At 42.9% G+C, this 16,187-nt stretch overlaps 1 protein-coding gene across 2 annotated transcripts in view; it reads left to right on the top strand.

Moving 5' to 3' along the window:
• The window catches only part of LOC135506212 (tumor necrosis factor alpha-induced protein 2-like), a 38,538-nt gene extending 23,717 nt beyond the window's left edge, over nt 1–14,821 (top strand). The window contains exons 10-13 of one of the 2 annotated variants that reach the window (XM_064925725.1): nt 2,009–2,134; nt 2,211–2,366; nt 4,869–4,990; nt 9,088–14,821. In XM_064925725.1, coding sequence (XP_064781797.1) covers nt 2,009–2,134; nt 2,211–2,366; nt 4,869–4,990; nt 9,088–9,304 — 621 coding nt within the window. In that variant the 3' untranslated portion in view covers nt 9,305–14,821. Of the gene's footprint in view, nt 1–2,008; nt 2,135–2,210; nt 2,367–4,868; nt 4,991–5,946; nt 6,079–9,087 lie in introns of those variants that run through there. The other variant, XM_064925726.1, reaches the window with a different exon arrangement.
• Nucleotides 14,822–16,187: the final 1,366 nt, after the last annotated feature.

The raw sequence follows: 16,187 nt of genomic DNA, 5'->3' as shown, positions 1-16,187 counted from the left end.
CCATAGTTAAAATCGAAACAAATCTTAAAACAGTTTACTGTCCTCACGCATGCATTCATATGCCATTATAACAGCTATATAACACATAACATTTGTCATAAGCTGTGGAAAGTAATGTTCAAGACTTATGAGTCACGGCATGAGATGATATGAAACGGATTATAATGGGTGTTTATAAATGACTGTTCATCCTGTTGTCACGCTCTGTCAACTGTTAATAACTACTATTATACAGTCTTCTTGACAACTTATGTCATATGTTATTGCATGCTACATTAGATTCTACATACCAGATGTAATAACAGGATGTTGTGTAATTTACCACTGTCTGTGTATATAGAATGTCATATGTCCTGTTAGATTCCGGGTTAAACTTGGACCATTGTAATACTCAGAAGTATAGTATCTGAGGAGTGACAGAGACTGTTTTTTTACATCAGAAGTTAATGGTTATCTGTAGGAGCCAGATGGCTTTGGAATGTGTTGGGTGGACGGGAGGAAGTCACCGGATTGCTATAGGGGATACAGGTGGCGGTCTTTGGATTAGGCATCAAGGGGGTTGAGGTCAGATCCCCTTAAGGGAGAAACAATGGTTTATTACCCAATCACTTCGTCTTCCTGTCGAACCATAAAAGATGTAAGGATTGGAGAGAAGGAGTTGTGCCTAAATTGGAGTATATATACTAGTGGTGGTGGAAACCATGTTTTGTCCGAATGCAGCTGTATTGATCCTCTGGGAGAAATTTAACTTGGTTAAGCTTTTCATAGTGTCTTGGTTAAGCTTTTCATAGTGTCTTGGTTAAGCTTTTCATAGAGTCTTGGTTAAGCTTTTCATAGTGTCCGTAGAGTTATATTCTCTGAGAATTAGAACGTAACAGCCCCTATAGAGTGTCCGTAGAGTTAGGTTCTAATTCTCCGAGAACGTAACAGCCCCTATAGAGTGTCCGTAGAGTTAGGTTCTAATTCTCCGAGAACGTAACAGCCCCTATAGAGTGTCCGTAGAGTTAGGTTCTAATTCTCCGAGAACGTAACAGCCCCTATAGAGTGTCCGTAGAGTTAGGTTCTAATTCTCCGAGAACGTAACAGCCCCTATAGAGTGTTACTAGACAGTTATGAATGTGCTTATAGGATACCACAGGATGAGTTGAGAGTATCACAAAACTTTACCATTCAAAAGGATCTCCAAGAAACATGGTCAAATGGGAGCACAGATGTAGTTTTTAAAATTTATTTTAAAAAGGACCCAGTTATAATACCAACAACTTGTCCAAAAAAACAACAACATTGAAACGAAATGGAAGCAAATAGAATTTGACAACAAAATCAACACTGCTGGGGAACAACAGGATTTGTGAAGGCTGTGAAAAAAGGCAAGATGTACAGGCTACAGTAACAATGACAGCTATAGTATTTAAAAAATGGCTAGTTAATCAGGTACTAAGAAGCTAGATAGTTGATGCTAGCTAACTTCACTAACTACATGTGGAATAAAAAAAGTACTATCAGCAGACGGCTCGTAGCTGGTCTGCGCTTTTCTGCCACAGTGGCTGAGATGTCAGGATGTCTACAGTAGGCACACAGGAGATTCAGTGAGGGCAGATTCTTCTCTGCACCCGAAACAAGTCTGGTGGTGCTTTCATCGAGGCCCCGTGTAACAGCAGAGGGGTGTCGACTCTGCCCCGGTGTTAAGGGTGGAGACCTCGGAACGGGCAGCTGGGTGGTGGTCTTGCCCTGTGTCGAGTCACTCCCTGAGAGCAGTGGACATCGCCATTCAAACCGGTCCAATATCCTGTCAATGGACTCGCCTAAATTTCTATCAAACTGGGTCAAAGATCCTCTGGGTCATTTCCAGGCAGAAACCAAGTGGTGCTCATTTCTACGATTTTATGAAATAACAGAAAGGGAAAAAAATGCAAATGAGTCTGTGGCTCTGCAGCATTTTCTGACCACTGGTATCAACTGCTTCAAGGTCAGATATTGACCTCTCCATGACTTCCTGTCTCCTCAGGTGCAGTACCATAGGCTGTGGACACAGGCCTGGTTTACTGGGGGTCATATGGTACTGGATGAAGTTCTGGGAACACTGGACAGACACATGCAGCAATTCACAGACCTCAAACCCATTTGTATGGAGGTACGTTTACACTCACACACACATTGACCTTACACACATAGTAACATTACACACATGGACATTTGTGTGTGTGTAGGAGCTGCTGGGCCGGCTGCACATGGAAATGATGGTGGAGTATGTGAAGAGGATGATGAAGAGGAAGATGAGACTGAAGGACAAGGAGCAGCAGGAGGCAGCAGCCAAATTACTGGCTGAAGACAGCAGCAAACTGAGCACCTACTTTACTGAGGCGGTAAAATCAAATCAAATCAAATTTTATTTGTCACATACACATGGTTAGCAGATGTTAATGCGAGTGTAGTGAAATGCTTGTGCTTCCAGTTATGACAATGCAGTAATAACCAACAAGTAATCTAACTGACAATTCCAAAACTAATATCTTATACACAGTGTAAGGGGATAAAGAATATGTACATAAAGATATGAATGAGTGATGGTGCAGAGCAGCATAGGCAAGATACAGTAGATGGTATCGAGTACAGTATATACATATGAGATGAGTATGTAAACAAAGTGGCATAGTTAAAGTGGCTAGTGATACATGTATTACATAAGGATGCAGTAGATGATAGAGTACAGTATATACGTATACATATGAGATGAATAATGTAGGGTAAGTAACATTATATAAGGTAGCATTGTTTAAAGTGGCTAGTGATATATTTACATCATTTCCCATCAATTCCCATTATTGATGTGGCTGGAGTTGAGTCAGTGTGTTGGCAGCAGCCACTCAATGTTAGTGGTTGCTGTTTAACAGTCTGATGGCCTTGAGATAGAAGCTGTTTTTCAGTCTCTCGGTCCCAGCTTTGATGCACCTGTACTGACCTCGCCTTCTGGATGATAGCAGGGTGAACAGGCAGTGGCTCGGGTGGGTGTTGTCCTTAATGATCTTTATGGCCTTCCTGTAACATCGGGTGGTGTAGGTGTCCTGGAGGGCAGGTAGTTTGCCCCCGGTGATACGTTGTGCAGACCTCACTACCCTCTGGAGAGCCTTACGGTTGTGGGCGGAGCAGTTGCCGTACCAGGCGGTGATACAGCCCGCCAGGATGCTCTCGATTGTGCATCTGTAGAAGTTTGTGAGTGCTTTTGGTGACAAGCCAAATTTCTTCAGCCTCCTGAGGTTGAAGAGGCGCTGCTGCGCCTTCTTCACGATGCTGTCTGTGTGAGTGGACCAATTTAGTTTGTCTGTGATGTGTATGCCGAGGAACTTAAAACTTGCTACCCTCTCCACTACTGTTCCATCGATGTGGATGGGGGGTGTTCCCTCTGCTGTTTCCTGAAGCACCGAAGACGCGCACACACACACACACTCATATTGCAGTTAATAGAGCTTGAGCGTTTGTGTACACAAACACATGAAAGTAATAGCATTGTTCTTGCTCAGACCCACAAACTACTCAAACACTTCAAAGCTTTGACTTTCTATGTACTGTATTGTTCTTCATCATCACTTTCACTTTCTTTAGTCTCTGGCCATTCTGCATTCCTTTCTAGGTCATCCTCTTGCTCTGCAGTGTGTCTGCTCTATTTCTTCTCCTCCTTTCTAATTTGCATGTCCTCTGCCTGTTTCTATTGCTCTTCTCATGTCTTTCCATTTCTCTTTTTCTCTCCTCCGGAAATATGCACTTGCTCTCTCGCCCTCCAATATTTTTCTCAGCCTCCAAACCTTGTTCTTTTTCATTCCATCTCTTTTTTTCCACTATGTCCTCCAGCCTTCTCTTTCTCCTCTCATTCAGTCTCCATCTCATGTTTCTGTGTTCTTTCTTTCCCAGTCTCTCATTCCCCTTTTCTCAACCTTTCTCTCCTTCCCTCTTCATGCCTTTCACGAGGAGCTTGATCTTGACCTACACTTCCCTCATCACCTGTCTGTCAGCACCTTCCTCAAGCTTTCTCTCTCGCTGCTCTATAGCAGGCCAACCTCGTCACTCCATCCCTCCATAATGAATGTTCTGTAAGATATAGGCTAAAATAAAGAATATGAGTGTTAGCAAGCCTATGTATTTCTAACACAAGATGATAAATGTATTCAATTTCTTTCAGAAAAACTTGAGTACTTTAAATGAAATGATGGGCAGAAAGATACATTCAACTCCATCTTTCATTGAATCAGATGGCTTATTCATCACAAAACCATTCGACGTTGCAACTGTAATTATTTTAATGCCGATGATTCAACCTTAAATGCATATCAGCAACCACAGCTAATGAAGTCACTGAAACCCTTAGCAAAGAGTTGCAGTCGTTTTTGGAAATAGGTGGTCAGTAATAAACTGGTCCTGAACGTCTCCACAACTAAGAGCGTTGTATTTGGTACAAATCATTCCCTATAGACCTCCGCTGAATCTGGTAATGAATGATGTGGCTGTTGAACAAGTTGAGGATACTAATTTACTTGTCGTTACCTTAGATTGTAAACTGTCATGGTCAAAACATATAGATTCAATGGTTGTAAAGATGGGGAGAGGTCTGTCAACATTTCAGAGAAATATGCTTTTATTGTATGTTTGGAACATTTCAGGGATCTGAATTTCAGCTCATGAAACATGGGACCAACACTTAACGCAACATGTAAATATTTTTGTTCAGTGTAGTATCAAATCAACTGCAACTTTATTTAAAGTGAATGTAAACATCTCAATGCAGTAAATTAGACATTTTAATGCCATAATACAGTAAATGAAAGACCTTAAATATGAAAGTATGCATAATCTTACCTATCCACTGTCCACAGGGGTCCAAAATATGCTGGCTGAGTGAGGTCCTCCCTAAAATGGCGGAGGTGGTCAGACTGCAGGACCCAGGAAGCATCCAGCTGGAGATCGTCACCCTGGCTAGGGACTTCCCAGACCTTAGGTGAGACAGACATACAGACAGCCCCTCCACAGGCTGAAGACATAGATGGAGAGTTTACATTCACATAATCACAGAACCACAATCGCATGACCTGGTACCAGTGTTGTAGTCGAGTCACTAAATCTCAAGGTCAAGTCCCAAGTCCCGTGTGCTCGAGTACCTATGGCTAAATCCGAGTCGAGTCCAAGTCCGAGTCACCAATGGTCTATGGCTGAAATCCGACTCCCAGTGCTCGTGTCTGAGTCACTGGGTCGGAGTTTTGAAGTTCGACATGGTTCTGGTGTCCTCCTCTATATGTCTGATACATATTTGACATGGTTCTGGTCTCCTTCTCTATATGTCTGATACATATTTGACATGGTTCTGGTCTCCTCTATTTTTCTGATACATATTTGACATGGTTCTGGTCTCCTCTATATTTCTGATGCATATTTGACATGGTTCTGGTCTCCTCTATATTTCTGATACATATTTGACATTGCACTATGCACTTTGCACCATCTGCTGAAATAAATGTTTGAAAGCAAAACAAATGATTCAGGGTTTGTTTAGACATATTTGGTATTTTGGTTACTGAAGTATTTTGCTTGCTCGTACTGCTGGCTTGCTGGCTCTGTACTTGTCTATTGCTAGATTCGCGCCACTATTGATTTGGCTTGGGATATGGTAGATTTAAATCTGCCCAGCTACAACTAGTGGCAGATTCGCAGAAAGATTTTCATGTGAGCATTGAAGTAACGCGAAGATTTTCCTCCAGTTGCCCAATGGTCATAATTGCTTGCAATATACAGTAGCGTATGAAACAAGGTAATTCATACACATGCTCACACACATTTTATTTTTTATATAATGTTCCAATAGTTATGTCAAATCATGTTGTTTTCAGGTGATTTAACCTTTTATTTAACTAGGCAAGTCAGAATGAAAGGTCTCTAGACTAAATTGTCTCCTATCAGATTGACCAGGGCCCGGTTTCCTGAGAGCAATGGAATTTAGGCCGAACATGGATCTTGCAACAGGACAATGATCTAAAACACACAAGCAATGCTATAACAGAATGGCTCAAAAAGAAGAAGTGGAGTGTCACGCCCCGGTCTAAGTATTTTGTGTTTTTCTTCATTTATTTGGTCAGGCCAGGGTGTGGCATGGGTTTTTGTATGTGGTGTGTTTTGTATTGGGATTGTAGCTTAGTGGGGTGTTCTAGATAAGTCTATGGCTGTCTGAAGTGGTTCTCAATCAGAGGCAGGTGTTTATCGTTGTCTCTGATTGGGAACCATATTTAGGCAGTCATATTCTTTGAGTGTTTCATGGGTGATTATCCTTATGTCCTTTTGTCTGTCGTGTAGTAGTTTGCACCAGTATTAGGCTGTTTTCGTTACGTTCATTGTTTTTTTGTAGTGTTTGTATTTTGATTCGTGTTTCTTCATTTCATTAAACATGGATCGCAATCTACACGCCGCATTTTGGTCCGACTCTCCTTCACACCTAGAAAACCGTAACAGAATCACCCACCACAACAGGACCAAGCGGCGTGTCAACAGGCAGGAGCAGCAGCAGCAGCAGCAGTGGGAGAGGATGCATTATTTGGATAAATGGACTTGGGAGGAGATCCTTGACGGAGAAGGACCCTGGGAACAGCCTGGAGAATATAGCCGCCCCAAGGAAGAACTGGAGGCGGAGAAAGCGGAGAGGCGTGGGTATGAGGAGGCAGCACGGCGACGCGGATGGAAGCCTGAGAGTCAGCCCCCCAAATTTCTTGGGGGGCGCTCACAGGGAGTATGGCGACGCTAGGTAGGAGACCTACGCCAACTTCCTGTGCTTACCAGGGGGCTAGAGAGACCGGGCAGGCACCGTGTTATGCTAAGGTGCGCACGGTGTCCCCAGTGCGGGTGCATAGCCCGGTGCGGGTGCATAGCCCGGTGCGGTACGTTCCAGCTCCGCGTATCGGCTAGAGTGAGCGTCGAGCCAAATGCCATGAGGCCGGTCCTACGCATCTGGTCCCAGTGCGTCTCCTTGGGCCGGCTTACATGGCACCAGCCTTGCGCACGGTGTCCCCGGTTCGCCTGCATAGCCCAGTGCGGGCTATTCCACCTCGCCGCACTGGCAGAGCGACCGGGAATATTCAACCAGATAAGGTTGGGCAGGCTCGGTGCTCAAGAGCTCCAGTGCGCCTGCACGGTCCGGTCTACCCTGTACCACCTTCACGCACCAGCCCTCCGGTGGCAGCTCCCCGCACCAGGCTTCCTGTGCGTGTCCTCGGCCGAGTACCACCAGTGCCAGCACCACGCATCAGGCCTACAGTGCTCCCTACAGTGGTCCCCTTCCTCCTCTCCTGCGCTGCCGGAGTCTTCCGCCTGTTTAGTGCTGCCAGAGCCTTCCTCCTCTCAGCGCTGCTGGAGTATCCTGCCTGTTCAGCGCAGCCAGAGCTGCCAGTCTGCATGGAGCAGCCAGAGCTGCCAGTCTGCATGGAGCAGCCAGAGCTGCCAGTCTGCATGGAGCTGCCCAGAGCCGCCAGTCTGCATGGAGCCGCCAGTCTGCATGGAGCCGCCAGTCTGCAAGGAGCCGCCAGAGCCGCCAGTCTGCAAGGAGCCGCCAGTCTGCAAGGAGCCGCCAGTCTGCCAGGAGCCGCCAGAGCCGCCAGTCTGCCAGGATCCGCCAGTCAGCCAGACTCTTCCAGATCCGCCAGATCCGCCAGACTCTTCCAGATCCGCCAGACTCTTCCAGATCCGCCAGCCAGCCAGGATCTGCCAGAACCGCCAGCCAGCCAGGATCTGCCAGAACCGCCAGCCAGCCAGGATCTGCCAGAACCGCCAGCCAGCCAGGATCTGCCAGAACCGCCAGCCATCCAGGATCTGCCAGAACCGCCAGCCAGCCAGGATCTGCCAGAACCGCCAGCCAGCCAGGATCTGCCAGAACCGCCAGCCAGCCAGGATCTGCCAGAACCGCCAGCCAGCCAGGATCTGCCAGAACCGCCAGCCAGCCAGGATCTGCCAGATCCGCCAGCCAGCCAGGATCTGCCAGATCCAACTACCTGCCTGAGCTTCCTCTCAGTCCCGAGCTGCCCCTCAGTCCCGAGCTGCCCCTCAGTCCAGTGGGGTCCTAGGTGAGGACTACTAGGCCACGGTCGGCGGCGAGGGTGGACCATCTAAGGACGCAAGGAAGAGGGTTCTGTCACGCCCTGGTCTAAGTATTTTGTGTTTTTCTTCATTTATTTGGTCAGGCCAGGGTGTGGCATAGGTTTTTGTATGTGGTGTGTTTTGTATTGGGATTGTAGCTTAGTGGGGTGTTCTAGATAAGTCTATGGCTGTCTGAAGTGGTTCTCAATCAGAGGCAGGTGTTTATCGTTGTCTCTGATTGGGAACCATATTTAGGCAGTCATATTCTTTGAGTGTTTCATGGGTGATTATCCTTATGTCCTTTTGTCTATCGTGTAGTAGTTTGCACCAGTATTAGGCTGTTTTCGTTACGTTCATTGTTTTTTTGTAGTGTTTGTATTTTGATTCGTATTTCTTCATTTCATTAAACATGGATCGCAATCTACACGCCGCATTTTGGTCCGACTCTCCTTCACACCTAGAAAACCGTAACATGGAGAGTTATGGAATGGCCGAGTCAAAGCCAAGATCTCAATGCTGTCGAAATGCTGTTGGGGGACTTGAAGCGGGCCGTGCATGCAAGAAATCCCTTGAACATGACACAGTTGAAGCAGTACTGTAAAGAAGAGTGGGGAAAAATTCCCCCCAGTCAGTATAAGAGACTGATAGACAGTTACAAGAAACAGCCTGCATTAAGTTATTTCAGCCATTCCAGCTATTGAAGCTTGGGGTGCACTATGGAATTGCACTTTTTGATCAATAAATTATTACAAAGTATAATCTTAAAGTTTAATTTGTTAAATTAGGTTACCTTCATCTGTCAACAGTGTTGAAGTGAAGATTACATATCGATCTGTCCAAATATTTACAAAAAAAATACCACTCTTCAGGGGTTGTGCTTGCTTTTTCACATGGCTGCATGTTGATGAACTACAATGGACTACAATTGAGTGTTTTGAACTTTGTTGATGACTTTTTTTGTTGCTCTTCCACCTTTCTCAGTTGGAGACATATTTCGGCTCTGCTTTCCCTCAAAGCCAACCTATCCACTGCTGATGTCCACGGCATCAAAGAGAGCCTGGTAGAGAACCGGCCCACGGTCACCACCTGCAATACCATCCCACCATTCTTCTCCAAGGTCCCAGCGGGCAAAACTTGGACCATGTGCAGACCGGCGTGCATCTGTTATGGGGGAAGGGGGTATTCAAGCCAGGATTAGACATTGGGCAATCCACCCATTTTGTCGCTCCTCTCGAATGGCTACAACGGTACTGTATGCACATTCACTTAGCAAGTCTACTCTTGTGTAGGTGAGTGTACAAGTGGAAGGGGATAGATGTCTATGTGTGGGTGGGGACATGTGCATCCCACAATTGTGATTAAATAATATCTGCCTGCCTAAATGTTGATTCTCTATTAGCGGTTCCTTTGTCAAAGGTCGCTATCTTTTTGGAGGAAGTTCTATCAATCTAATGTGAAAGGAATTAAGGCATTAGATATAAAATATATATACAGTGCTTTCGGAAAGTATTCAGAGCCCTTGACTTTTTCTACATTTTGTTAAGTTACATTACATTTTTTCCTCATCACACACAATACCCTATAATGACAACTATAACCCTATAATGACAACTATAACCCTATAATAAAACGAAAACAGGTTCAGACATTTTTGCAAATGTATTAAAAATAAAAAACAGCTTATTTACGTAAGTTTTCAGACCCTTTGCTATGAGACTCAAAATTGAGCTCAGGTGCATCCTGTTTCCATTGATCATCCTTGAGATGTTTCTACAACTTGATTGGAGTCCTCCTGTGGTAAATCCAATTGATTGGACATGATTTGGAAAGGCACACACTTGTCTATATAAAGTTGCCACAGTTGACAGTGCATGTCAGAGCAAAACCCAAGCCATGAGGTCCAAGCAATTGTTGGTAGAGATCCGAGACAGGATTGTGTCGAGGCACAGATCTGGGGAAGGGTACCAAAAACATTCTGCAGCATTGAGGGTCCCCAACAACACAGTGGCCATGATTCTTAAATGGAAGAAGTTTGGAACCACCAAGACTTTTCCTAGAGCTGCCCCCCGCCAAACTAGGCAATCAGGGGAGAAGGGCCTTGGTCTGGGAGGTGACCAAGAACCCGATGGTCACTCTGTCAGAGCTCTAGAGTTCCTCTGTGGTGATGGGAGAACCTTCCAGACAGAATTCAATCCTCAGTAAAAGACACATGACAGCCCGCTTGGAGTTTGTCAAAAGGCACCTAAAGACTCTCAGACCATGAGAAACAAGATTGAACTGAAGAACCAAAAAAGGACCTGAGGCTGTAATCACTGCCAAAGGTGCTTCAAAAAAGTACTTATGTAAATGTGATATTTCCGTTTAGTTTTTTTATACATTTGCTAAAATGTATTAAAACCTGTTTTTCCTTTGTCATTATGTGGTATTGTGTGTAGATTGATTGAGAGGGGAAAAAAAACAATTGAATCCATTTTAGAAATTGGCTGGAAGGTAACAACATGTGGAAGGATTTTACGAATGTAGTACAACTGTTGGTGAAAGGGTTAGAACTGCGTTCTGCTGCAAGTGACACTTTATGCTCTTCAAGGGACAGGTCCCAACTTCGTATGGGCCCTAGGATCCATGTGTACGGGGGTGGTCTTCTCGTGACAGGGAAAATTTCCCTACCTGGGATGGGGACGTTTTTTTCCGGGAGGGAAAATGGAAGACAACATAGATGGAGCAGTATGTGTAGCAGGGTATCTATCATGGTACATCTATGTGGATAATGGACAGGCATTGATTATGGTGGTACTGGTAAGTATGGATAAGTATCTCAAAATGGTGGTAAGGACAGTGGTATCTCAAAATGGTGGTAAGGACAGTGGTATCTCAAAATGGTGGTAAGGACTGTGGTATCTCAAAATGGTGGTAAGGACTGTGGTATCTCAAAATATAACCTACAGTTGAAGTTTATGTACACCTTAGCCAAATACATTTTAAACTCCGTTTTTCACAATTCCTGACATTTAATCCTAGTAAAAAAAAATCCCTGTCTTAGGTCTGATAGTAATCACCACTTTATTTTCAGAATGTGAAATGTCAGAATAATAGTAGAGAGGATGATTTATTTCAGCTTCTATTTCTTTCATCACATTCCCAGTGCATCAGAAGTTTACATACACTGAATTAGTATTTGGTAGCATTGCCTTTAAATTGTTTAACTTGGGTCAAACGTTTTGGGTAGCCTTCCACAAGCTTCCCACAATAAGTTGGGTGAATTTTGGCCCATTCCTCCTGACAGAGCTGGTGTAACTGTCAGGTTTGTAGGCCTCCTTGCTTGCACACACTTTTTCAGTTCTTCCCACATATTTTCTATAGGATTGAGGTCAGGGCTTTCTGATGGCCACTCCAATACTTTGTTGTCCTTAAGCCATTTTGCCACAACTTTGGAAGTATGCTTGGGGTCATTGTCCATTTGGAAGACCCATTTGCGACCAAGCTTTAACTTCCTGACTGATGTCTTGATGTTGCTTCAATATATCTACATAATTTTCATCCCTCATGATGCCATCTATTTTGTGAAGTGCACCAGTCCCTCCTACAGCAAAGCACCGCCACAACATGATGCTGCCACCCCCATGCTTCACGGTTGGGATGGTGTTCTACGGCTTGCAAGCCTCCCCCTTTTTCCTCCAAACATAACGATGGTCATTATGGCCAAACAGTTCTATTTTTGTTTCATCAGCCCAGAGGACATTTCTCCAAAAAGTACGATCTTTGTCCCCATGTGCAGTTGCAAACCGTAGTCTGGCTTTTTTATGGCGGTTTTGGAGCAGTGGCTTTTTCAATGCTCAGCGGCCTTTCAGGTTATGTCGATATAGGACTCGTTTTACTGTGGATATAGATACTTTTGTACCTGTTTCCTCCAGCATCTTCACAAGGTCCTTTGCTGTTGTTCTGGGATTGATTTGCACGTTTTGCACCAAAGTACATTAACCTCTAGGAGACAACGCAACTCCTTCATGAGCGTCTCCTTCCTGAGTGGTATGATGGCTGCGTGGTCCCATGGTGTTTATACTTGAGTACCATTGTTTCTACATACGAACGTGGAATCTTCAGGCGTTTGGAAATTGCTCCCAAGGATGAACCAGACATGTGGAGGTCTACAATTCTTTTTCTGAGGTCTTTGTGGATTTCTTTCAATTTTCCCATGATGTCAGGCAAAGAGGCACTGAGTTTGAAGGTAGGCCTTGAAATACATCCACAGGTACACCTCAAATGATGTCAATTAGCCTAAAGCCATTACATATTTTTCTGGAATTTTCTTCTTGCGTCGAGCAATCCCGGATCCGGGATCCTATTTATAGCCTCAAGCTCATTAGCATAATGCAACGTTAACTATTCATGAAAATTGCAAATGAAATGAAATAAATATATTTGCTCTCAAGCTTAGACTTTTGTTAACAACACTGTCATCTCAGATTTTCAAAATATGCTTTTCAACCATAGCTAAACAAGCATTTGTGTAAGAGTATTGATAGCTAGCATAGCTATAAGCCTAGAATTCAGCCAGCAACATTTTCACAAAAACAAGAAAATCATTCAAATAAAATAATTTACCTTTGAAGAACTTCAGATGTTTTCAATGAGACTCGGTTACAGAGGAAATGTTCAGTTTAAAAAATATATATTATTTGTGTAGGACAAATCGCTCCGTTTTGTTCACGTTTGGCTATGAAAAAAAACCTGTATCCAGTTATAGCCTCAAGCTCATTAGCATAACGTAACGTTAACTATTTATGAAAATCGCAAATGAAATGAAATGAATGTGCTAGCTCTCAAGCTTAGCCTTTTCTTAACAACACTGTCATCTCAGATTTTCAAAATATGCTTTTGAACCATAGCAAAACAAGCATTTGTGTAAGAGTATTGATAGCTAGCGTACCATTTAGCATAGCATTTAGCGGGCAACATTTGCACAAAAACCAGAAAAGGATTCAAATAAAATCATTTACCTTTGAAGAACTTTGGATGTTTTCAATGAGGAGACTCTCAGTTCCATAGCAAATGTTCAGTTTTTCCTGAAAGATTCTTTGTGTAGGAGAAATCACTCCATTTTGTACATCACGTTTGGGTACCAAAAAAAAACGAAAATTCAGTCATCAAAACGGCGAACTGTTTTCCAAATTAACTCCATAATATCGACTGAAACACGGCAAACGCTGTTTAGAATCAATCCTCAATGTGTTTTTCACATATCTCTTCATTGATATCGTTCATGGTAGTCTACTTTCTCCGGTGAATCACTTGGAAAAAGGCATGCAGTTGAAGGGAGGACACCGTGCGGACACCAATTTCGAGGGAGGACACCGTGCGGACACCTGGCAAATGTAGTCTCTTATGGTCAATCTTCCAGTGATATGCCTACAAATATGTCACAATGCTGCAGACACCTTGGGGAAACGATAGATCGGGCATTCCTTGCGCATTCCTTGCGCATTCACAGCCATATAAGGAGAAAATCCTGCTCATTTCCTGGTTGAAGTTTCATCTTGGTTTCGCCTGTAGCATCAGTTCTGGGGCACTCACAGACAATATCTTTGCAGTTTTGGAAACGTCAGTGTCGTCTTTCCAAAGCTGTCAATTTTGTGACAAAATATTAAAACGGGCACGTTTTTTTTATCCAATAATGAAATAGTGCCCCCATAGATGTAACAGGTTAAAGGCACAGTCAACTTAGTGTATGTAAACTTCTGACTCACTGGGATTGTGATACTGAAATAATCTCTGTAAGCAATTGTTGGAAAAATGACTAGTGTCGTTTTTAAAGTAGATGTCCTAACTGACTTATGATCCTACTGAAAAACAATCTAGATATTTAGGTGCAATCTGTTAAAATAGATCCTCAAGGAAGCTGGATTGCCTTGAATATACTACTTGATGATGAATCGATGTGGCGCATCTAGGCCCTCATTGTAAACAAGAACCTGTTCTTAACGGACTTTTCTAGTTAAAGGTTCAATGAAAATTAATAAAATAAAGTATATAAGGACGGTATCATGTTTATGAATGACATTGTAAACAAGGACACTAAAATGTTGTCACCCAAGCAATTAAGAAAGGTGTATGGAGATGTATGCTCAATACAAAAATATAACCAACTCAATCACAACTCTGCCACAAATGGAAGAGGCAATTACTCAAAAGAGAAAGGAATTAATTAGTTTGTCTGCAGCCAATCCAAAACCATGCATAGCTTAAAATAACTTGTATAAAAGGTTGAGAGCTTTGAGAACTATACCGCATAAAATTCAAGATAATTTCAACAGATTTGATGTCCCAATATCATGGCATCGGGATTATGAACTGATATGCAAATCAACAAGACACATCATTCTGTTATTTTCAGTTTGAACTATTATATAAAATTCTTGCCAATAAAAAAGAATCCTAAATATATGGGGTGTTGAACAGTCAGCCCTGCATGTGCAGACTGCAACAAAGAAACAGAATCAATAGATCATCTCCTTTGGTGCTCTCCTTCAGTGGCTTGGTTTTGGAATCATGTCCAGGAGTGGTTGGTGACTCAATGTCAGTGTTCAGATTAATTAAACTGTACTCTACGCTGCTGAATTAAACTTGACTGTTCTGTACTCTACTGTATTATACTATACTGTAGCATGCCATACTGTAGTCTACTGTATTCTACTGAATAAAACTCTGCTGTCCTGAATGCACTGTATTTTACTTTACTGTGCCATACTGTACTGTGTAGGGGTGTAACGGTACACATATTCGTACAGAACGGTCCAGAGACCTCGGTTTGGTCCGCACTGTGAACGAATGAATAGATTAAAAAATATATATTTTAAAAAATATATTTAAACACTAGGAAGGCCTATAGTGTCACGAATGAGTTATGTCATACCCACATATGACCACAGGATGGCGCAAGAGAGCTATAAACCCATTCTGTTTTTTTTTGCCTTAAACCCTAAACCGATATATAACCTATTTTAGCCCTAACAATAGGTATAACCTATTTTTGCCTTAACCCTAATTCTTGGGTAGGGTAGCCTAGAAGACTTTTAGAAACTATTTTAGTAATAATATTATGTTAGTAAATACCATTATAGTACTAAATAGCATTTAGAGAAGAAAAAAATCAAAAGCTATGTAAGCATTTTGCTGGGTTTTGTTATTATTTTATCATATTTATTATTGCAAGGCAGAACACTTGCTAAACAAGCCACATGTGGTTTGAATTGGGTGTGACCTAGGGTGCGTTTGTAAATTCACTCTGGAGTGCCAGAGAGCGCTCAGAGTTTGCTCTGGGCGTTCGTAAACTCAGAGCTTTGTCAGATTGTCAATTCTTAAATTCAGAGCGTTTTGCTCTTGGAGTGTTCAATCAATCAAATGTATTTATAAAGCCCTTCTTACATCAGCTGATGGCACCAGGTTTCTGTACAGAAACCCAGCCAAAAACCCCAAGCAGCAAGCAATGCAGGTGTAGAAGCACGGTGGCAAGGAAAAACTCCCTAGAAAGGCCAGAACCTAGGAAGAAACCTAGAGAGGAACCAGGCTATGAGGGAGGGGTGGCCAGTCCTCTTCTGGCTGTGCCGGGTGGAGATTATAACAGAGCATGGCCAAAATGTTCAAATGTTCATAGATGACCAGCAGGGTCAAATAATAATAATCACAGTGGTTCAAATCAAATCAAATTTTATTTGTCACATACACATGGTTAGCAGATGTTGCATAGGCAAGATACAGTAGATGGTATCGAGTACAGTATATACATATGAGATGAGCATGTAAACAAAGTGGCATAGTTAAAGTGGCTAGTGATACATGTATTACATAAGGATGCAGTCGATGATATAGAGTACAGTATATACGTATGCATATGAGATGAATAATGTAGGGTAAGTAACATTATATAAGGTAGCATTGTTTAAAGTGGCTAGTGATATATTTACATAATTTCCCATCAATTCCCATTATTAAAGTGGCTGGAGTTGAGTCAGTGTCAGTGTGTTGGCAGCAGCCACTCAATGTTAGTGGTGGCTGTTTAACAGTCTGATGGCCTTGAGATAGAA

Source organism: Oncorhynchus masou, chromosome 19 (genome assembly GCF_036934945.1).
Source record: "Oncorhynchus masou masou isolate Uvic2021 chromosome 19, UVic_Omas_1.1, whole genome shotgun sequence".
Classification (NCBI taxonomy): Eukaryota; Metazoa; Chordata; class Actinopteri; order Salmoniformes; family Salmonidae; genus Oncorhynchus; species Oncorhynchus masou.
This window is presented reverse-complemented; position numbering and strand designations above follow the sequence as displayed.